A 24,708-nucleotide genomic window follows, 5' to 3' on the forward strand; every position below is an offset into this window, starting at 1 on the left:
TACAGTTTATTATGAAAGTAACCATTTCTATATATTATGCATTGTGAAAGATATCTAGGTTTATTTAAAACTGACTTAATTTGTTTCTTCAAAAGGACCAAACAACTGTATAGAACACAGAAAACTGACTAGAAACAAAACTTGGAACTCTCAAAAGATATGCCTTAATAGCCTTGCAAAAAAATCACATAGTTGTTAACATCTTCCTAGATCTAACATTTGCATGTGGCAATATTAACTCAATACCTGGTTGATACAGCCAACCATGGACATACCATGTTCTCTTTGTGGGATTCCTGGAACCTGACTGATGATTTGTTTTGGTAAGAAAAGCTGATATGCAGAGAGATTCTTAATTCAAAACACAATTTCAGTTGCTGAAGATCCTTTACATATATGAGTGGACAAAAAAAGATGGAAGTGTCCTTCATGCTCTTTAGCACGAGGAAAAACACATTCCATAAAGTACTGTTATCAAGGTACACATGCTGTGATATATTATAGATGTGTATTAAGTGGGCATTGCACTCCAGATTTTCCAAATAACAGTTGTACAATTATCTTTCTTCTTTGGTTCTGCTTTTTATAGAGAAGCAGCCAAATCTGAAGAAAATATAATTGGGCTGGACATATTGTTAGACTGAACTGCTGGACACAGAAGGTGAAGAGTTACCACTAATTAATCAATATAGAGTTCAAAACACAAGTATTTATCAAACGAAAAATTCCAAGAGTGTAACTTGGAGACCTTAAAGGAGATAAATAACAAGTTAGTTTTAGCTTGTAGCTGGCTCAAAGAGAAGTTCTTCAACTAGCAACATGCACCACAAAGAAGGTGAAGACCTCTGTTACAATAGATTATCCTGAACAAGTAGAGGTGGTGATAGACCTCATTAATACCTCCTCTGAAATGAGACAGCCTAAAAAAAAAAAAAAGTATGTATGTAGACCAAAAAAGGATATCCTAAAAATGAATGTACTTGGGTTTTGCTCACTTGTCAAAAGTGAAAGGACCTAGGTCTCCTCTTGGGAGAGGGAGATGCTTGCCTCCTGTGCACCACGTGTTACTGCATCTTTGCACTGCCCTCCCAGCTCCACTGGAAATTACAGGAACAGGGATTGGAGCAATAGAAGGAGGCATTAATTTCCTCACCTTATTCACTCAAGCTTATTGCCGTACAGACAGCATCCTTGCTGAACGGAACTTTCTGATGGACAGGGAATTGATACTTCACTGCACAGCCCCTGGGCAGAAAAACTCCTTTACCTCCAGAACCAGCTAGAATGGCATGTAAGCATGCACTTGGTCAACCCGTGGTGTCTGGTGGCTCAATAGCTCAAATACAGACAAGCTGTATTTCAAAGTACAGGCAAGCTCAGACTGAAAACAGTTAACAGGACTTCTCTACTTCAGAATTAATTAGATTTGGTTGTTTTAGGATCCACATAACTGAGAAAGTAAGGGCACACTCAGGCCAAATCATTCTTGGCAGAGTTTTTCCGCAGTACTACGTCACACCCTGATTTTGCAATCTATAATCCACTGCTGCCAAACGGAGAGTAATGCTTCATTTAATCCACACCCTTGTATAATTTGGCTGAGAGTACTTCCTTTAGCCTGAAGGCACAGCAGTAATTACCCTAACATACACCAATTTCAAGTAAACATAAATGGTGTTCTTTTGATAAAGTTTTTGGAATCTTCAAAGATTGCTGTTATTGTGCTCAGCATTTAGTGTAATTTTTAGTGAAATATTTTAATTAACTCACCTAGAAGAAACATTAAAAAACCCATATAATACAGGAACGTGTGTAGCTTTGATCTCTGTATAAACAATTCCAGCAAGTTTAACTAGAAAATACAAACTCTTCTGACATTTAGAACATTTTATCAATCAGATAGAGCAATCTGGATAACCAACCTTTTAAAAGAGAAGAACCAGATTGTCATTAATGTTAATGGTTTTGTCTCTGTGTCTTTACCATTCTGTTGCAATACTTCTGTGGTTAGGTGAATTTATTTATACACCTTTTGTTTTCAAATTAAAAAATCATTTTTACTATTAATTTTATAAATGTAAACACTCAGATCTTCTACCTTAAAACAAGGTCCTGTGTTTGTGCCTTGAGCCAAAACTCTGACATTGGTAACTGATGTTGGCAGCATAGTAGGGCCACGGAGCTTTGAGGAAGTTCCTTCCCATGCAGAATCGCCTGAGCTGCCTGTAAGCCACGTTGAGGACATGGCTGTGTCCTGATACTCTTAATTTTTATTTACTGCCCAAGTCAGCTGCAAGGTGGAACATCCCAGAGATGGCTCTAGTGACTGAGCAGGAGTAAGATCACGAAAGTACGTGCAAAGGTTGGCTGCATGTGATAACCAAGCCTTCGTACTCTATTTGCACTGAATAACCAACCAACCAAGTGTGGCCAGCAGGTCGAGGGAGGGGATTTCCCCCCTCTACTCTGCTCTTGTGAGACCCCAACTGCAGTACTACGTCCAGCTGTGGAGTCCTCAACATAAGAAGGATATGGAACTGTTGGAGCGAGTCCAGAGGAGCCCACAATGATGCTCAGAGGGCTGGAGCACCTCTGCTATGGGGACAGGCTGAGAGAGTTGGGCTTGTTCAGCCTGGAGAAGAGAAGGCTCCGGGGAGACCTTATTGCAGCCTTCCAGTACCTGAAGGGCCTACAAGGATGCTGGGGGGGCTTTTTACAAGGGCCTGTAGTGACAGGACAAGGGGTAATGGATTTAAATTGAAAGTGGGGAGGTTTAGGTTAGATATCAGGAAGAAATTCTTCACAAAAAAGGTGGTGAAGCACTGGAACAGGTTGCCCAGAGAAGCTGTGGATGCCCCATCCCTGGAAGTGTTCAAGGCCAGGCTGGATGAGGCTTTGAGCAACCTGGTCTAGTGGAAGGTGTCCCTGCCCATGGCAGGGGGGTTGGAACTAGATGATCTTTAAAGTCCCTTCCAACCCAAACCGTTCTGTGATTCTATGAATACACAGATTCTGAGATACAGTTTCTTCAAAAACTAAATGGTATAGCAAAATAACTTATAAAAAAAACCAGAAAGGCATTCAAAATTTATATAAATCTCATGATGAATGTTTCTATTATTTTAAAAGAAAATTAACTTTGAGAAAAATATTTTAAAGTTTAATTTTTCAGTTCTTCCATTCTGCTATGGGCAAATAATAATAACCAAGAAGTTTTATTTTCTTTCTCCCTTCTCTAAGTAAACCCTTCACCCTTCTTCTCCCTTCACCCTAAGTAAAATTGAGAAATATTAATATCTTAAAATGAATGATAATTTTCCCCAAGTGTTCCCATCCAAATTAGCACACAGACATATATAAAAAAACATTTTAGACCTAATGTTCTTCTGCTATTTTTACCTAACTTCAGCGTAGTTAATTCAGTTCACACCTGCTGAGGATCTGATCTGTGATGTTTAGCTGGTACTTTGGCTCCACTCAGTTCGCCTACCCTCTTTTGAAAAATACAGAGAAAAATATGATAACTGGATCCAAAACTTAATGCATTATGATAATTTTCCTGTGACTAAGCAGTGCTTTACAGTTAAAATAAAGTCTTGTAAAGAACATAAAGGTATTATCTTTGGTTAATAGGACAAAATAAACCCCCCCAGAATACTATACACAAAAAACTAGGGACTGAAGTAAAGCACGTCTATTCACTTAAGAAGTGCTAGCTTTCTGAACTTTCTCATTACAGTTCCAAATGTTATTTTTATCCAAAATGGAGGGTGGTGGGGATGCTTAAGTAATTCAGTTTCCAAAAGAAGGAAAACGTACATACTTGATCCAATCAAAGTGTTAGAAACAATTGAGTTTTACAAATTACAGCAAAATATGGGAATTACACAAAGTTGCAATTAAATAATTGTATAATAATGAAAAGCAATTCATATTTCTACGCTTAGGAATGCAAAGAAAAATTATAGGCAAAATTTTCAATTTTTTAGAACCACTGTCCCATTAGAATAATTAAATGAGAAGGTCACATTAAAAAAAAAAATTCCATCCCCATGAAAACATTACAATTCTCTTGAAAATTTTTTAAAGGTTAAATTTCTGAAAAAAATGTGTCAGACAGGATCAGTTCTTCAAATATGTGACAAAGCAGGAAAACAGCAAATTGCATAAAAGCACAGAAACATAACTGAGAAGTGAGACACAAGTACTGGGCATATATTTCTTTCATCTTAATGCACATTCCCCCTTTTCAAACACATAACAATCTACTATAAGCAGACTGTAGCTTGCAGGAAGCTAACCATTCTGCAAACATTTCTTCTCATGTATTCTTTGACCACTTTCTACATTGGTAACACCTCTACAGGACATACTAGTAGTGTTCTGCATTTCTATACAGCTTAAGACTTAAAGACAACTGGTAGTAGACTACTAATCAAAGATATTTCCCCCACTGGGCTGCCTGATGACATTGACACCATTACAACTATGCCATAGTGAACAGGTAACTTGAATTTCTTCCCCTACAGTAGTAAAGATAAATAGGAAAAAAGATAAACATATCAGGCCAACAGGGGAAAAAACCCTACTAAAACCCTTTTGTACAGGCCTCATAGTATCACTTCATTATTTTCTTAGTCAATATTACCGAACAAAAGCCCAGCAGACTCTCCTACAATAACGAAATTGAGAGACTGAGATTATTAAACATTACCTACTTCCCTTCTGTAAGCGTTCTCATATATAAAAGTAATGAAAATTACTTTCCATCATCATCTATTCCTTCTAGTAACTTGTATTGCATGCAAACCGCTTTCAACTAATAGTGTGGGTACTGAACACTTTTAGGCATGTATTTGATACTCTTGACCGCAATATGCTCCTGCCCCAATTTTAAGGAGATGTGGGGCTGAGAAGAAATATCTCAAAGTGACTTAGACATTATGGCAAATTGCTACACCATTTCCATAGCTCTGATCTGTGCAGCCCTGCAGGCTTAATTGCTTTCCCCATAACAGCAAATCTAAATGAAGCTGTTGGGTGAGCTAATGAGGCAACAACACACATTACAGTTTAAACACGGAACGGATATACCCAGATTCTTTCAAGACAAAATTGAGAGTTCTTTTCTTATGTTTATATTCTCCACAAGAAGTCTTTTACACACGCTCAAGCTATTCCTCTTAAAAAAATGAAGATATTTCACTCCTACTTTGAAAGTTGATAAAAGACAGTATTTACAGCAACAGGATTAAATTTTTAAAAAAAAAAAAAAAGGCACATATTCAGTGATTTGTGTGCTGTTCAATTCAACTGCATGGACAGGATCCCAGTAAGCAGATTCCCCCAACTGGCAGTCCTCTAAACAAAACAGTCCCCCAGGGTCAGCATTATGTGACTCCAGTACAGCAGTGTGGGAAAGCCGGCAATGCTGCTGGCTGTACCGCATGCTTTCTCCTAGTCATCTTCTGTCAGTCGGTTCTTTCAGCCCTTTCTGAACATGACACCAACCTGCCTCCAAACATACCCAGAGAGACACCACAAGTACTGTAATTTCCTGTTATACTTGGACTATATACTACACACACCTGCAACCTTCAATTAATTTTTACTATCTCCTCAGCCTAATCAGGATATTTTATTACTGTTTGTTCTCAAATTAGAAAACTAAGCTATTCTGACTGTAAAACTGAATTGTTCATTTGACACATTTTCAATGATAGCTTGTACAGGAGTCTTTTTTTTTCCCCTCACAGTTGCTTAAGAAGACATGAACAGAATAAGGCCACACTGAACTACCTTTCTACACAAATTTACTTGAGTGACACAAAGTTATGTCAGAAGCAAGATCAATACCTCCAAACCAAACACACAGACACATTAAAGTCTTCCAAGGAGTGTGGTGCTACTGAAGACAGATTTTAGAGTAGGGGAGAAAGTATGAAATATTGAAAAAAAGGTAATTAATGATACCAATGTAGGAGGATATAACTTGGTGTTTGTGCAGCATCTCAGCAAAATTGTGAATTTTGCTACTTGATGTACCCCTTGTTCCACTTCTAAAAAAAGAAGAATCAAAATAGTATTTTAAGAGAGTTTAGTTGATGCATAAATATTTTGGTATCTTTGATGCAGAAACCTATTTCACTGTTTGCTCAGGACTGAAAAAAGTTTTAAACAGTCTATAAAAATCTAACGGAGGACTTAAATGCTATGTCAGTTCTGTTAATATCTGCAGAGAGAGAAAGAGTACTTTGAAGCTTTCACTTTTTATAGGTGGAAAACACCTTTGACTGTCAGTTGTGCTAATGGAGAGAACAATTCTAATTGTCCTCCACCCTGCCAAAGCGCTATGTTTTTTGCTTTTGAGATTTTTTAAAGATACAAGAACCATCACGTTTCTAGCACATACGTAATTAATTTTTCAGAGCAAGTTTAATTAACTGGTTTTATTGAAGTAAAAAATTTAGTGAAAAGATCTGTGCAGTATTTATAGTTGAGCCTCAATCTCCCACATAGTTAGCAATTAGGGTCACTGCTAATTACAATTACTTGAAACCTAAAACTTATTTTAGAAAACATGCCCTGAACACAGTGGGTGTTACTGAAGAGTCCCTGTTGAATGAAGTCTAAAAACGCAGGCCATTTCTTTCATGGCATGCCATTAATCTGCAAAACAGTGTCTGACAGTATAGCAAGGTGATTTCACTGTCCAAAGATGCTCACAATCTTAAAGAAGGTAGGCAAACAAAACCAAGGAGGTTTTTAATGTGTCTCAGAGAAAGGGTAATTGAAAGCTGGAGCTCTGCTAGTTCCGTATTTGTTTAAAAAATAACCACTTGGAAATGAATTATCCTGGAAGAAGGCACAAGGATGAGAACATGACAGGGAAAAGGAAAGTCCTGGATAATGCTACACTGCAGTGATGCAAAGTAGCACCAGAGGATGGACATTACAAAATTAGCACTGAAGTATGAGCATAAGCACAGCTATACAGCACAAGGAAGGTAAAACCTCAATTCTGACTATCAAAGACAGATCTTAGAAACAAACAAACAAACAAACAAAGCAGAAAAGAAACAAACAAAGAAGTGCAGCAAGCTTAAACATTACATACTTTTGGGGACAGATTTCCTAAAGAGTACTAAACAATAATCAAGTAAGAATAAAGTAATCTGCTATATATAAAACATGGAGAAATGTGAGTAGGGTGAAAATAGATGTAAGACTTCACGAATCCAAACTGCAAAGGTAAAACTCAGAGGGGATAACTTTCTCCAAAAGACACACATCTAGCAAACTTTTCAAATGGTTGAAATATCTATCAGCACAGCTGCTGCTTTACTGATGCAGATACAAAAAAAAACCCTGATACGGCAAAATGAGCTACACTCTCAATGAAAAATTCCAACTGACAGGCTATCAGGATAGACAGTAAGAAAACCCAAGTTCCATGCCTTCCTCTCAAATTTAACACTGTCTTTGCGAGAGGAAAGCACACAACACACATTTTCTTAAATTTAAATTAATTTTGTAAAATTTTAAGAAACCTCTCTAATGAAGTGCTTTATGCAACCCATGAGAAACAAGTCCATCCATGTCTTGTGCCTGCTTTGTTAATTGCTGTTTGTCAACATTCATTACTTTTTTTTAGTAATTGTAACCATACTCGTGACAAAACTTTAAACACCTCTCTTGCACAGCACTCTACAGCGCTGATGGGAAAGCAGTAGATGTTGTTAAACTTGAATTTAGGAAGACTGTCAACACTGTCTCCCATAACATTCTCGTAGACAAACTGATGCAATATGGACTGTGCAAGCAGGCAGCACAGAGGACTGAAAATTGGCTGAGCTGCAGGGATCAGAAGTTTCTAATAGCTTGCATGAAATCTAGAGACCAGACACTAGTGGTGCACTCCAGGGGTCAACACTGGGGCTCCCACTGTATCATATCTCCATTAATGAATGACGGGAATGAGTGCACCCTCTGCAAGTTAGCAGATATAAAAAACTGGGAGGAGTGGCTGATATACCACAGGGATGTGCTACCATACAAAGGGACCTTGACAAGCTGCAGAAATGGGCCATCAAGAAATTCACAAAGTTCAATAAAGGGAAATGCAAAGTCCTACAGTCGGGGAGGACTAATTCCATGTAAACTGAAATACACAAAATACCATTTAAACGCAAGGAAAAAACCTTTGACTGTGAGAATGGTCAAACGTAATCCAGAGATGTTGTGGAGTCTCCATCCTTAGAGACACTAAAACCCCAGCGAGATATGGTCCTGAGCACCCTGTTCTAGGGGAACCTGCTCTGAGCAAGAGGGTTAGGCTACCTGGTCTCCAGAGGTGCCTTCCCACCTCAATGATATCATGATCTTGTCTTTACTCATCTCACATAACAAGCTTACTGTGCTTGAGAAAGGTGCTGAAGGTCACTATCTGACAATTACACAATGAATTATTTAATTTAGTACAAAGTAAGTTAGGATATCTAAGCATCACGTGTAAAACTTGAGATCAGTGACAAAAATAACATAACTGAACAAAGTCTTTAAGAAGACAAGGAAAGATCTAAATACAGAAAAATCTATTTCAGTTGTGGTCCACTAGAATTTTTACGGTCTCTTCCCCCTAAAAATCTTCATCTTCTCATTGCTTTCATTGACTGTTGAAAGACCATTAAAATGTACCTCTTTTTCATTATACTTCTCTTGCCTAAATAACATCATGTATCTGAGGACTGTCTTGAAGTATTAGTCAGTTTTGACAACAGCTACGTTGGGAGCACACATGATCAGCTATAACATGTATCTATGTTTGTTCATGCTATTTAAAAAGTCTCCATCAACACATTTATCTGTGCTTCTACATAAAGTAAAATTCAAGACAACAACATGCACTGGTTTGAGCAATATTAGGTATAGCCATTTAAAACAAATCAAAGTAGGTTCTTTAAAGGGTTAGTCCACTTATTTTAAATATTCACAATGTGTAAGAAAGCATATGTATTTCACTGTTTCGGTAAGATTTACACTCTGTAAATAATGAGCAACTGTTCTGTGAAAGATGAGCATTATGACGGCTCTAAGCTCTTTTGTCAAGGTAGAAAGATAGGAATACAGAAGTGAATAGGTGTATGACCATTTGCGTTGTGAAGTAGTGACTAGGAGTGATTCTGAGATCAGTGGTCAATCTTTTAGACTGTACTAAAGACTCTCTACCCCACTGCTCAGAAAAAGTAATCATAAAAGTAATTTCCTTGGCAAATCAAGTTAGGAGATAATTCTATATAATTATAGAGACTATCCCTGTGTTTACTATCTATATTTAAGTCTCTATTACCTGTTTTTAGTTCATTATGTATTCTACCCTCCCCCACTTTTTACTCTTCTCAAGGATACAAACAAAACCACTTCAAAGCTACAGTTCCAATTTTCTCTGTCTTATTTTATAAGTGCCCAAAAAACACAAACCGGCATGAAATTATGAATGTTATTATTAAATATTATTAGCAATTCAACAGATAGTTAGAAAAGTATCACAAAAATGCATAATTTTATTTCTTATGCTTTTCTCAAAATACTTTTTATATAAAAATGTCTTTAGAAACAAACCTCTACGAACAGAGTAAGCATAACTGCAAATAGACTACCGAGCACTACCGTTCTTAAGCAAACTGCTTCTCCTATTACTGTTTTCTTACACCAATACATATGCTTTTAAAAATATGATTTTATTGGGTTTTAGTGTCTGTTTAACACACTTCAGTAATTATTAAAATATTATCAAAATAAGTTAAGAAAAGCTGGCACTCTCATACTGTTCTAGGAACTTACAGCACTAATAAATAAGTGCACAGCTTAAAGAAAAAAATTACAAGGGAATATATATCACTATTGGACTGTAGCACACTGCACTTTAAAAACAGTATCACATATAACAAACAGAACACTCCCTGAAAGAGCTGTACAGCAAAATTTATAAAGGCAGAAAAAAATTCTCATGGAAGTTATTACCCATTTCCTACAAAGTGAAGAAATAAAGCAAGAAACTTACCACTTTTAGCTGTGAAAGAATAGAGAGGATTCAGTGGAGGGCTCAGAGTGCCTGGCAGTCTTAGACTGGAGTGTGGTGACAGTGATGATGGCGCAGGAAGCAAGAGATTTGAGCTTGCCTGTAATAGGAAAGACAAATCAGAAAGTGAAGTGTAATTTCCTGGGTTACTTACTGATGCAACAGCTAGGAGAGAAGTATTTGCTTACTGTAAATAACTATTAAATTCCAGGAAAACAATTAAGACTCAAGTAGATGATAAATAACAATTTCAATGGACTTTTTTTTGTGGGTTTTTTGTTTGTTTATTTAGGGGGTTGTTTGGGGTTTTTTTGGGATATTTGGAGACACAGACTTGGAAAAAATCATTGACACAGCTATAAACTGAACACTGCATGTTTGCATATGGACAAACACTCCCAAGCAGTGCAATGTATGGAACAGAACCGTTTGAACTGGCATCTTACTGCGTCTTCACGTATAAAAATAAAATTACATTTATGTATGGTTATAAACAGATAAATGTAAAATAACTTCTCATTTTTGGGTACTCAAACTGCACTACAGCTACAAAGAGATTACTCAATATTAGAATGAGGAAAAAAAAAAATCTTAAACCAGTCTTAACACAAAACTGATTTCTGCAAATGAATAAAGCATAGTTAGAACGAAGTACCAGACACTTCCTTTATGTAAGCTACACAAAAAATATCTGTAATCATAATTTCCATAGCAACAAAGATAATGTAGTTAAAATTTGGTTTGCTATGGAGTTTCTCGAAATACATGCATTTATCACAAAGCAAAAACCTTTCCCAAACTTTACTCTTGACTATTACCCCATAGAGCCTATGTAAAAAAAATATATTATGACAGCCTTATGTTTTTTCATGATCCAACTGATAATTTTACTGTGTTAGACATACATTCATTGGCTGCCTTGATAATACAGCCAAAGGGGATGGAAAATAGGCCTTAAATAAAATATTTGTAACTTTCTTCAAACAAAAGGGATTCATATGCTAAATTTTTTTGAGTTATTTACATAAACTAACATAATTCTTTACTCTTTCAAAAGTCAAGTCTATTCCACAATCTAGAATAAATGCATATGGTCACTTAGTCCAATTAAAAGACCACGCTCAGTGAAGCACTTCCTTTGGCCTTAATAAACTTCAGATCAGACTCTTAAACTTTAATTGTGGGCCAAAACAGAACAATGACATTTTGCAAATTTTCAATCTACTGGCTTCTAAATTCTGTTTAAAGAAAGGAGACAGCCAAAACAAAGTGAATCAGTGGCTTATTTCCCGAAGTGACAGAATCGATAACACTACTATTTTTGTCATTTAATACCTATTAAGCAATTCAATAGGTCTCAATAATGCAGAATATTTGGGCATTGGCAGGTGTACTGCGATGCAGGTAATATAGCACTAAAAAGTTTTGAGTAACTTGACTGGGCCATAGAGGATATCTGTTATCATCTCGTCTGTGTTTCTACACTAGACCTTCATTTTAATGTATTTGGGTTTTGTGAAGCAATATGGATTTAATTCTACTGAAAGAAGTTTATTATTAAAACTGTCTTTTAGTATTCAAGCACTCTCTCAGCAACTGCATGCAATCATAATGACCATACTCCAAAACTGATCGGAAAAGCAAGACAGAAAAATCAGATCAACCACTGAACGTGATTTTTTAAAAAAAGCATTAAACCAGCTAGATTTTACTGTAGTGTACAAATTTAACAGAATGTTAGTAAACAGTAGTTGTCAAATGGAGAGGCCTGTTTTTCTGAGCAACAAAATCAATCTGCTTTTCTTACCCTGACATATGCAAGTGACTAATATTCATTAAGTTTTCTCTGATGCACACAAATATGATGGAAACCATTAGCTTATGTATGTACTCAAACACAGAAAAATAATCTGTTCTGCAAATGTGTTAAGCTCAGCTTCCCAGTGTTTCACCTTCTTTTATCTACTGTTAGCTCTGCAGTAAGACAAATGAGAAGATGTCCTCCCTGTACGAATTTCTTGCTGAGTGCACACTACACCACCAGTGACACAAACGCATGTTTTCCAGTCAAGTGTTCTCATGAAACCTTTCTGGAATTCTCTTTCAAACAACCAGTCAAAAAGCTGGTTTCATACACTAGCAGGGAATGAGCGCAGCTTGAATATAGCAGCCTTTGGAAATCAAACTAAACACAGCAAAGTATTCAAAACTAGCAGTTAACAGACACTTTCCTGGTTCATCCTGAAGGGGAAAAAAAGAGTATCAGGAGAAACTTACCTTGACTGTTTAAATGAATTATAGAAGAAAGATGGAACCCTGTATGTAAATTAGTCCTATGCAGCTTTTAATTCCCTTCTTTTTACTTCCCCACTGTATTACCCAAATAATCTCATTATACATGCCAAATGACATGCTTTGGAATCTAATGTAATTGACATGTACATTAAAAGATCGAATGTATGCTCCTGAAGACTTAAGAATATTAAGAGATCCTTTTAAAAATGTAAAATAAGTTCTATCTCACAACTCCTTCCTTCCCCTCCCACTCCTTGAAAACAAGATAAAGGACATTTTTATAAAAGATATTCAAAAGAAAGTTTTAAACTTAAGCAGTCTTAGAGAGGTGATTCATTCCTGCCTTTAATGGCAGTGAAGCTCAGCGCAGGTGAACTATAGGAGACTGCCCATCCAAATTAAGCACAAAATCAGAGGTTTTATGACCTTTCTGCCACTAGCTTCTAAGTATTATTTAAATCTCTAAAAGACCCAAAACAGAGGAAAACCACAATGTTATAACAGATTAAGGAACCACTCGGCTAGTAAGTGAGGACTAATGACTCAGCAGAGCCATTTCCAGGTGAAGTACCCTGTCCTATGAAGAATAATTAACTCTTCTACAACAGACAGACATAGACTACATACAGAACAGAGTGAAGCAATCTTTTTTTTGAAATGCATACTGTGGGAAGGCATTGCTAAATAACTTTACAACAACGAGAAAGTTGGCTAAGATAGCCAACCATCAATCTACTTATTTTTCACAACAGGCTTCTCTTGCTTCATGCACAAACCACAGCTTTATCAAAGACAGAGTTTACTACAGTCATGAATTGAGTAAAACTAAGAGTTCTAACATTCATGTAGTTTTTGTAGAGAAAAAGACACCTAAATAATTTTTGTCAAGTTTAAACAAAGCTGATTTGCATTTACTTTTCTGTGTTAGGGCAGCTTTATTCAAATTATGCAAATATAAATTTGCAGTGGAACTAGTTTTCACAATAAAAGTAAATTGCATGCGACAAAAACCAGAATAATGCAGGATTTGACAAGCTGACAGTAACAATTTCTCTTTTTTTTCCCCGAGAATGCGATTTTATGACCTTTGCAACCAATATAATCGACATTTCCATGTGTACTTGCAAGTCAAATCAAGTTGGCCAGCTCTATACTACCTCTTAGTCTTTTAGTTTTAGGCTTCTTTTTTGAAACTTCAGGCCTCCAGGACACTGTTTCTAAAGACAGTTTAGAAAAAATTTATTAAATGATGATTCTGAAGAATTTAAAAGTTGACACTTGAATTTGAAATAAAAGCAAAACACAAATTCTGGTATTTTTCTCAAAGCTAGAAGAAAATACATAGGCAATAATGCATAAAGTAGGAGTACAGTACTACAGCTTTTAAATTTGTAATGTAAGTCTGAACCAAGTCTACATCTATGTAAAAATACAGTCACTTCTATGACAGTAGTGTTAGGAGGATTCCAAAGCAGGCTGGAATTCTATTGCAGTAGGTGTATGGCAATCACTGAGAGATTGATTTATTCTGCTCTTACCTAACTTCTAGACTAAACGGGAAAACCAAAGACAGGTAAGGTAAGATCTCATCCCATTACGCACAGGCAAAAACCGAAACGTACAGACTTTGCTTGTCTGAAGCAAGCGTGTTCCCCTGCATACTGTGTCGAGATCAGGATCTCATCTAGGTGGCAATATAGTTCCCTCGTAACCCGGGTGCTCCATTGTTTTTCCCCCAATAGAAGCCCAGAAGTGACCAGGGCATAAATATGCAAATTGAAGCCAGAAGGTGTTTACTTTGTTCACCAGAGGGAAAACAAACAGGGACTAACTTTTCCTTAACACTGTAGAAAGGTTTATGGTGAGAGGTAAAACTGGAAATAAAATTAAAGGAATGATCAGTAAAATCCACACACATTAAAAATGTTTAACACCATCTTATTTTACCATCTGCTAAAATTATTATGGTGGATATACTTTTATGCTAAAAAATGAATGCAATTCATTTCTCATGTCTGACATAAATTTTATATAAAATGTAAACCACTGAGAAATGTAATGCTGAAAAAGGTCAGTAGTGGAACAGAATCTTTTGTCACACCTGATTGCAGCTTATTATTGCTACTTTAGACGTCTGTTCAAACAGCAACATGATCAAATATTAAGGAAGACTTAAAGACAGATATCCTGTGCTTATGGCCACTTACGGCTTACAGACCACTGCTGTGTAAGCATTACTGCCCTGATACTCTAACTAGATTCATACACGTCACTTCACTTGAGTAAAAGACCGAGAGCATGTAGATTTAAATTTCATACTCACAATAAAACTGGTAAAGACTCCCTACGACAATAGGAATCTGTGTATCCAACAAAAGATGCACACAATTCCTCATTAACTTTTTAAATTAAAAGAATAAAGAAATAGTAGAGAAATAGTTTGAAACAGAAGTTCCTCACATCTATTGCTAACACGAAATAGAAGCTTGGAAAGAGGAAAGTCCTTAATACAACTAAATCACATATTCAGGGAATTCAACAAATATTCCCATGACGAGATATTTGAAAGTAGTCTTACCATAAAGAGCCATTTCAGCCTCTTTATGCTCCATGTTAGCTACCACTCTAGTGGAGCAGTTCAGAGTTCTGGCACCAGATCTTACTCCAGAAGAGGCTCAGGTCACATCGTTGCCCAGCTGGAAGGTATATTTATAATGCTCTACCTATTTCCAAGGTAACTACCCAGATAAGGACCTTTACCTAATAGTAAAAGCAAGATATTTTACCTATTTTCTTTTATTCACTGGGTAAGTGTCGGAATACTAGCAATTACTACAGAGTAACTAACCGCAGTAAATCCACACAGATCACTTTGAGAATAAATTTCGTGAAACCACACATGTGCCAAAGTTTCTTCATCTGCAAAATACAGACAATAGTTGCCTTTATTTTACATCTATTTTGACTCCATTTTTTAAAAATTCATCTGATGTTTGCTAAAAATGAGAAATGCCTAGAAAAATTTCTTACTAAGCAAAGAGTATTCTAATGTAGAAAAATATTATAGATTTTAAAGAACTGACCTGCTTTGTAAGATTTTTCAAAGAGAGGGGGAAAAAAAACCCAAAAAACAAATCACAGAAAACAAATCGCTATTTGTTCAATTTCTTCTAAGACAGGCAACATATTTACCACTGGCAAAATTAATGACTTGATAAAGAAAATTCATTACAATTTCCAAAACCTTACTTTATAACAAACTACTACTTTACGAAAGACATAGAAAGTAAAATTCTGGCAAAACTTTCATATGGTATTAAGTATTTTATCTCTATAAAGCTTCTAGTAATACTTCAGCCATTTCATATCGACAATCACTTTATGCAATCACAGTGATTCAACAGTATCTGCTTGGCAAATAGAAAAAAGGTTTTTAAGAAAATTTTGCATCCAGTAAATGAAATGCACAGGGTTACAGGATTTCAGATTCAAAAGTGGTTCCATGATGACTTACAGAACACATCCTTGTAAGTCTGCATCTGGGAGTAACTATGCTTAAAGTAATAATTGCAACAGAATTTCCTAGGGTAAGAGAAGGCATTTCCTAGCATTCTGAAGAGACATATTGGAAGAGGAATAGTATACATCACTATTTAAAAGCCCTCGCTTCAGTGGAATGCATTGCACAGGTCAGAGAAACGACTGCCAACATTACAGGATCATATTCTCAACTGACATGGTAATTAATAAACTAAGCCCCAAAACTATCACACAGTCACCATATGGATGACTTGAAATTGCTATAAAAGCAAAACTGGAAGAAAAACAACCTTAAACATTTCAAAATTCAACTGAACTTCAAGCGATTTTCAAAAATTATTTACTGATCTGATGTAATGAAAAGAACATCAGTAACTTTTATGGAGAATTACCACACAACCCACTCATAAGTAACATGATAATGCCACACACTCATCAGTATGACTTTATATATATTGTACATGTACTACATAACAAAAGAATAATTATGCTGTGTTAGTTCAAAGACCCACTCTCACATTTTTCAACAGTAAACTGTAGCAGATAAGGTGTGTAAGTTTAGTGTGATCTCTCTCCTGTGGGACCTGCAACTTTCATCACTCAACAATTTATGAACTTCTTGAGCATCAGTTGCATTAACACCAGTTCCTTGGGCCAATACCTTGTGCTGAATCTCTCCTTTATGAATTTGCCCAAAATCTCTGTGAAGCCATGTACACTTCTGGCCTTTACAGCAGGTCATGTCCCCAGTCAGATGCGAAAAATAATTATTTTTCCAATACTGTTCATGATTTCATATATTTCTGTCACAGCTTCCTCTCACTCATCTCCACTTGCACCACCTACAAAGCTGAGGAGCTCTAGCCAATTTGATCTCGTTACATGCAAGCTCCTCAACAGCTCTTGGGAATTGTGTTACTCTTGTTTGAACTTCTCATTTTACTGTACACTTTTACAGAAGTGGTATTCAGAACTAATTACAGTGTTGAATATATGGGCTTATCCTGAATTTCCTGTTGAAACACAATATTCACAGATTAACAGAGTGGTAGGGGTTGGAAGGCACCTCTAGAGATCATGTAGTCCATGATTTTTTTTTTTTTTTTCCCCCCAACTATGGTATGCATAGTGTTAAAAAAACTGACTACCTATTCATTAAGAGACAATCCCTACTCCCTTAATGAATTCTGGCTTAGCAATAAAAAGACTCAAAGGACAAAATAAATCCAAACAGTTGAAGCAGTTCTATATATAGGAAAGAATACATTCTACTTGTCTGATATTGCACTTAAAAACCTCTATCACAATTTTGGGAAGCACTTTGTTAACATTTAATAACATTTTTCAGAAATACATCACAAACTAAAGACTGGAAAAGCTAAACATACTTTTAATTAGTTTAGAAGTAGCCACATATTAAGAGACAAGGTAGATAACACATAATTGATTCCAGGACTCGTACTATAGAGTATATGTAGATGCTGTCCTTAAGTGCTACAGAGATATATTTTTTTTTTCCTCCTTCAAATTAGAGCATGAAAGTGTAGACATTGCGGGGGGGGGGGGGGTGGGGGTGCGCGGAGGGGAAAAAAAAAAAATCACAATTTCAGATGTTATACCTTTAAAAGAAGCCCTTCTCCCCATATCTATATAACATATATCAGCCCTTTGTTATGCAAAGTTATAAACAGGTATTTTGATTGCTAGATGGGAGGGAAATTTTAAATACATAAATAGTAACACTGAAAAGCACCTTACGAGTTCTTCCAATGACTACAGATGGGTTAAGTGTTTTCCTACCAAAAATTTCTGTGAATAGAAACATACACTAGCATTAGTTCCTTGAGGAAGAGATAAATAATTACTGCCAAGATTCACTATACTGTAATTTCCCTATGTGGTAAAGACGCCCATTCTGCTTTCATAGAGAAATTATTCATAAAACCTTCTGTAACAAAATATCCTTGCTTTTGTGAACTGCTAAAGCTTTAGCCCAATAGTCAACACTTGGTTCTAAGCACACATTTTCTAGACTAACAAGAATGGTAATGTTGCAGAGGAGAAGAAAAAATACTTCCTCTATCATTCATTAAGGTTCCTGTTTAGGTAGCAAAGAAGAAAATCAAATAAAAAAATAATGGTTCTAAAGGGACCTGGAAAGGGGGCAGTGGTCTCAACACAAAAAACCCAAACCCATACAGGATCAGAATATTCCTTATTTGTACTTAGCTTAAATCAAATTTATGTATTCACATCACATTTTCAAATTGCATATCTAGGTTACAAACCTCCAGACTTTGCACTTAGAAGATAATTTTATATCCATTAGTTACTGCTGTAAAATTCACACATGTTGAACCCAGAGACTTGTGGTGGCAGATGTGCTGTTTGGAGGTTCCAGCACTTTTGTCTCATAAAACACTATCCCAGGCATGACCTCAGGCCAGGTGTACTGTCTCCACGGTACTCTGCCAACATGCTTGGCAATCCCTACATGTCTGTGACAAGGCACTGGCATGCAAACATGACCCAAAGACCAGCACGAAGCCAACATAGTTTTCAGTTCCCTTTTATATTTCCCATCAAATACATACAAGATAACACCTGCATTCCCATTTGGATTTTCATATTCCTACCCTATCACAAGGCAGCCTGCCACCCTACATTTGGCTGAATAATGACTCCTTTCACTGTTTTCACTCACCTGTACCCAGACACATTAGCACATTCTCACATTTGTGGCTGAGTGGCAACTTTTAGGAGCCCTACTTGGACAAACACTTCAACAAAGCATTTATGTGAGCATGCATTCTAACAAGCCTTCCAGCAAAGCCTGCACTTACTTACATTCATCATTTTTCAAATGAAAAAGGGAGTTGCACACATGTAACTACATAAACATCCAAAACTGTAATTCCCAATTACAAATGAGTAGAAATGTTACGTTTTAGCGGTAATATATTATACTCCGGGTCTGGCCAGAATCTCAGATAATGCAGGCAGGCAATACCGCACCCACATGCAAGAAACAATCCTATCCCTGCTTGGAAAGGTCATAGCGCTGTCCCCAGTCTCTCACACTGGATCGCTGAAAAGATGAATATCAAGAGTTCTTTCAGTTAAAAGAAATTTCCTCCCAATATCTCAGTGGCTCACAAAGCCCTGCAAGGAAGCACTCTCAGTTTTTACAACCGTCACTGCTGTGTGACAGACATCAGACTGGATGTGGACTCTTTCAACCTCCATCCTGTGCTGTTAGGAAACCCACAAGGCAAGAAGAGTCAAATTACCTTTCTGGCATCTCGCATATATATATGGTCCAAGTGCAGAGGGTTTGGAGGACACTGTCCAAAACCTTGATCACGGCTCTGTTCGCAGTGGATTACTGGTCATTGACTGAACTGGTCATTAAGCAATCAGCCTAGGGTTACAAAACTTTCAGCCACCGTAGTTATTCTCTCACACACAGTTGCAGGCTTATCGATTTCATTTAGCTGCATGGTTCCATGGAACCACTACGTGGTTCTGCTAAAACAGATTTGTATCCCCCAACCCAGAAACCCTGGCTAGTCATAGAATCATAGAATGGTTTGGGTTGGAAGGGATCTTAAAGATCATCTAGTGCCAACCCCCCTGCCACGGGCAGGGACACCTTCCACTAGACCAGGTTGCTCAAAGCCTCATCCAGCCTGGCCTTGAACACTGCCAGGGATGGGGCATCCACAACATCTCTGGGCAACCTGTTCCAGTGCCTCACCACCCTCACTCTGAAGAATTTCTTCCTGATATCTAATCTAAACCTCCCTGTTTTCAATTTGTACCCATTACCCCTTGTCCTATCACTACAGGCTTTTGTAAAAAGTCCCCTCCCAGCTTCCTTGTAGGCCCCCTTCAGATACTGGAAAGCTGCAATGAGGTCTCCTCGGAGCCTAGTCAGGGACTAAAGAGGTACAATGGCAGAGACTCCCAGAAATTCATTATCCCCACCTTCTTTCTCAGATGACAAGACATCCAGAAGAGTAAAAATAATTTATTTTGGAATGTCTTCCCGGAGTACTTGTCCCAGACACAAGGTTACATGATCCATTCTTCTGTCTGACCGATAATTTGAAGGCATCAGGGCTCACTTGTAGATGAGCAGGAACAAAATAACCAGGAAACAGAAATAAGGTTTGCTTCCTTGTGTGAGGCCACATGTCATTGTAAAGGCAGCAGTAACATGCTACCATTACCCATGCAAGCTACAGTGAGGTATTTCATAAAAGGCGTCCACAGGGAGCTCACAGTTCAGAAACCAAAGGACTGTGGGATAGCTTTCTTTTGGACAGTTTCAAAGCACAGGCCTAATGGGGACATTCAAGCCAGGGAACCAGACGAGAGTTAATCCAAAGCAAAACCCCTAAAGCATGATGAGAGTAGCTACAGCATCTCAGCAACAACTGCCTTCATCTACTCATCTGCTTCTTTGTCTGCATTAACAAGCAGTGAAGCACAAAAGCCTAAAGCTACACCTAAAAAAAACCCAACAAAAAACACAAATGAAAAACTATATTCACTCAAAATTACTTAAAACCAAAAAAATTGTAGAGTAGAAACCCCAGTGCAGTTCATGTCATTGTGAACAGGAATTATAACTGCACAGGTCTATTCAGAAATATTCTGCGTTCTTGTCACATGTGAAATTGTCTGAAGTAGGGGAATTTCACTTAAATTTATTGCCAATTACAAAAGCTTTAATTACTGATTTGGGTATTGAGAAGCAAGGGAAATAAATAAAACCCCAAAGAAAACACTTTTCCTCTGTCTTTCTCTCAACTTTGCTTCAGGCATCTCTCTCGTCCTTTCTAGTCCGCAGTCTCCTTGCTTTTCCCACTGTTACACTCAGTCCCTTTGGTAAGGCAATGAGAAGTGCAGGAGTGAGGTTAGGGCATAGTGGCTTGCTCCTTTTGCCTCTCCTTGTTTCTTACCCCTTTCAACTGCTTCAGTGTAGGACCTCCACCAGCCAAAACCCCACTGGGGATTGTACCTGTCCAGCATGGATTCCTCCATGGGTTGCAGTCCTTTCAGAGGTGTACCTCCTCCTGTGTTTTCTTTTGTGTATCTTCACACATCTCCTTGTCTTTCCCTTCGTGCCTACTTTGTTATCTCCCTCTGTATCTCCATTTGTGCATCGTCTTGTGTCTCCTGCTTCACCTTTGTGCCTCCTTCTATGTCTTCTTTTGTGTCTCCTCACATCTCTCCTCCTGTATCTCCACTTGTACCTCCTGACATATTTTCATTTGTGTTTCCTCCTCTGCCCAAGTGTCTCCTGTCCCTAGTAGCTACTGACCTTTCTTAAATATGCTTTCACAGAGGTGTCATATGCTCTTCTGTTTCAGTTGTACAGTGGGTCCTAGTCCTTCGTGGAGCTGGCTGGAAACAGCTGTGCCTAGCACAACAGTGCAGTCCATGATCTCCTCCCACACAGATCAACCCTGCAGCGCCCCCAATACGAAACACCTGCCATTTATGTCACATGCAATTCTGAAGGTGAATGGGGGGGGGGAGGGGGGGGCAGGAATCCATAATGATCTATGGATTTAATCATATGAATGGCAATGGGCAAAACACATCCCTTGTCATCAATACCTGACAAAAAAAAAAAAAAAACAAAACTTACCTTTATGTGATTAATCTCTTCTGAAGAGCTACTTACAGGTGCACTGATATTAATGAGAGATGTATTCGTTTCTGAAGAACAGATCCCAAGACTACATACATGTTTTGTTACATATATCAGTCCCAGAATATAAACTTTGGATGAGAAGCCTATACACTTTCGGAAATTAATTAATTTAATTTTGACTTACCGTAAGAGAATCAAGTTTTTGCTTCATCTTCTGCATTCTCATTGATGCTCTTGCAACGCCAACAAACTGATCTGCCAAAGACATCACTGAACTTTTTTGTATAGGAATTTCAGAAAAACTGCTAAAGAGCTGTGGCCCTCTTGGTACAGCTGTGTTAAGTGATGAACTGAGATCTTTTATGAGTTCAGCTTCCTGCTGTGCAACTGCAGAAATAACAAATGTCAATGGGTCAGGTGAAGCCTTACATTGCCATGGGGGAGGGGGGGAAAGAACAATCCCTGTCATTTTGCCAGTCATGTCTTCAAACACCATCAGAATTTGTACAGAATTTCAGGAAAATCTGAAAATGATAAGAAATTTTCGCCATGCTACCACATTTCTGCCTTACTCTTCTTGATCACTATGTCTCCCTTCTGTTACCTATGTTCAGTAACCTCTCCCACAGAACTAGTATTTTTGTATTGCTTATAAACAACGGTGTTATCCATGCAGAAATGTTAGCAGGGGAGGGTTTGGGGTAAGGGCAGAGAAAGGGATTTTTCAAAGGCAAGGAGGTTATAGAGCTTGCACTGAGTCCAAGTCAGCTATTTTACTAGGTACATTTCACATTTTTTCCAGCCTAGTTCAAGTGCACGTATTATACCTGAGTGAAATTTCAGAAGCTGCTAAAACACAGCCAGACACAGGAAGCATTCTTAGGAGGTAGCCTGCTCTAGAATAGGATCCTTTCGACAAAAGTGGTGCTCACTCATGTAAACAAATTGTTTGACCTTTGCAATTTTTTGTACTTTGGTCTCAAGACAACAAAGGTTAAAAAGAATTCTTCATGAAAGTTTTGTCCAGGATGTTCATAAAACTGTTGGTGTATGTAAAACACATACTGATGGAGTCTTAGAAACTGTGTCAGTGACTAAAATTAGTATTACTATATGATTAACTCTTTCAACACTAAGGCAGTAAGACTATCTTCTGAAAGGAAAGTGTGTGCTTTTAACCAAAAAAGGAACAAAAAGTTTGTAACAGACTATGCAGAAAAGACCACAAGCTATGCAAAATCTTACTGTCACCAGTGGCTTAGTTAAGCAGTCAGATGATACAAATAACTACCAGCATGATATCTGTGTGATCTCTAAATATACACACACACACAAAACTGCCCTATTAGCTTTTAAAGACTCAACGTCTGCTGAACAGTCAAAAAATTTTAAAGAAATCCTTCACCCAAAAAAATTTCCATTGCTCTCTAGAATGCAGGTATCTTACTGGGTCGTAGTTTAGCACTGAATATTGATTGTATACTCATTCCACTTTATTTTCCTGTAAAAGTCAACCAGTTCAACAGACAAAAAACCTGAACTGTGAGATTTGATATGAGTAATCTCATTAGTACATGTTTTTTAAATAACAAATGTATAAAGACAGGATTAGCTTTATAATTCTATGTGCACTCCAAATGTAATTCAAACAAAAATCTGTAACAGATATGCAAAATTTATTGCATAATTCATATTAACATTACCTACTGTCTAGATGAAACATGACAAACATCAGAAAAGCCTGCAAAGGACAGTCTGAATTTTGTTTTGCATATCAAAAATTCAAAGCTAGCATTTATCATTATTTTCTCTTTAATATAACATTGGGAATAAAATTCTCTCTCACATAATCACATCACAGATGTTAGCACCTGTTTATTAAAACAATCTATACTCTCTCATATAATTTATTTCTATACAGCTCCTTAACATTACTTTGTAACACAGCCAGCACAAAATAATTACATTTCTATCATGCTGTTAATTAATTTTCAGAATGACAGCATTTTCTGGCTTCATCATCTACCTTGATACTGAAAAGGGTCTTTTAAATATTCATATGATGCTACTTATAGAATCATAGAATCATAGAATGGTTAGGGTTGGAAGGGACCTTAAAGATCATCTAGTTCCAACCTTTATATATCATAAACCTTTATATATCATAAAGGCCTGTAAGAACCATCCAGAATGACATACAATAATACATTTAAACTTGAGGTCGCAAGGGACCTCTGGTGATTGGCTACGCCAAAGACCCTGCCCAGAACAGGTTCACCTAGAGCAGGCTGCTCAGGGTCATGTCCAGTTGGGTCTTCATATGTCCCACAATAAAGATTCTCATCAAAAGAAGTAAAAATACTAGCAAATCACTTCTGAAAATGGAATATTTACAGGTGTGTATCAAGACAATTAGTACTGTACCTTTATAATCATAAATGTATACAAGTATTGGCTGGTTTTGACCAAAGGCACAAAATGACACCATATGCTCATGTGGATGAAAGGCAACATCACGAAGTGGAGAAGTGAAGCAGAGTTCAGAATATATGGCCACTTGATCTCCTACAGAAGTGAAATACATTAATACATACCTGGGAAACATATCTGATTCAGCAAAATAACAGTTGGTTAAAGCTTGTATTACTACAGTGCAGTGGTTGCCAGTGTAAATAAATGTTCTTCAGTCCATTTCCTTATCGAAAAGTAATTTTGGCATAAGACAAAAAAATATTGCACATTTTAACGTTATTGAATAGGTCAGAAAAGTTGGTACTGTTGCAACAGCTGCAGGAAAGCCCAGAGGATGCATCAGGTTAGCTGAGTTCTCTTGTTTTGATAAGCAAGTTCTGGAAAGGTGGCGTTCCACAGTATTTGTTTGTACTCGCATTTTGCCAGAGATAGGTATCTTAGCTGTGGATTTCAGTTATATAATACTGACAATAGGAGTGAAACTTGAGTACAAAATTATTAAAGAAAATTATTTGCTCTTCAGCTGAGAGCATTATGTGTGCAAGCACAGTGTGCAAGCAAGAGTCAAAGCCCGGTGAACACATACTACTAACAAAATTTCCCCCTCCTCTTTTTTTTTTTTTGAGTTTTCAGACAGCTTACATAGTAGCATAAA

At 37.2% G+C, this 24,708-nt stretch overlaps 1 protein-coding gene across 1 annotated transcript in view; it reads right to left on the reverse strand.

Annotated features, from left to right (window-relative positions):
- The window catches only part of AHI1 (Abelson helper integration site 1), an 87,746-nt gene that overhangs the window by 34,422 nt on the left and 28,616 nt on the right, over positions 1–24,708 (reverse strand). Inside the window, 3 exon segments of the mRNA XM_010150529.1 lie at positions 10,064–10,181; positions 21,766–21,968; positions 24,006–24,146. Of these exon segments, the coding sequence (XP_010148831.1) occupies positions 10,064–10,181; positions 21,766–21,968; positions 24,006–24,146 (462 nt within the window).

The sequence above is a fragment of the Eurypyga helias genome, unplaced genomic scaffold, assembly GCF_000690775.1.
Source record: "Eurypyga helias isolate BGI_N326 unplaced genomic scaffold, ASM69077v1 scaffold7044, whole genome shotgun sequence".
Classification (NCBI taxonomy): Eukaryota; Metazoa; Chordata; class Aves; order Eurypygiformes; family Eurypygidae; genus Eurypyga; species Eurypyga helias.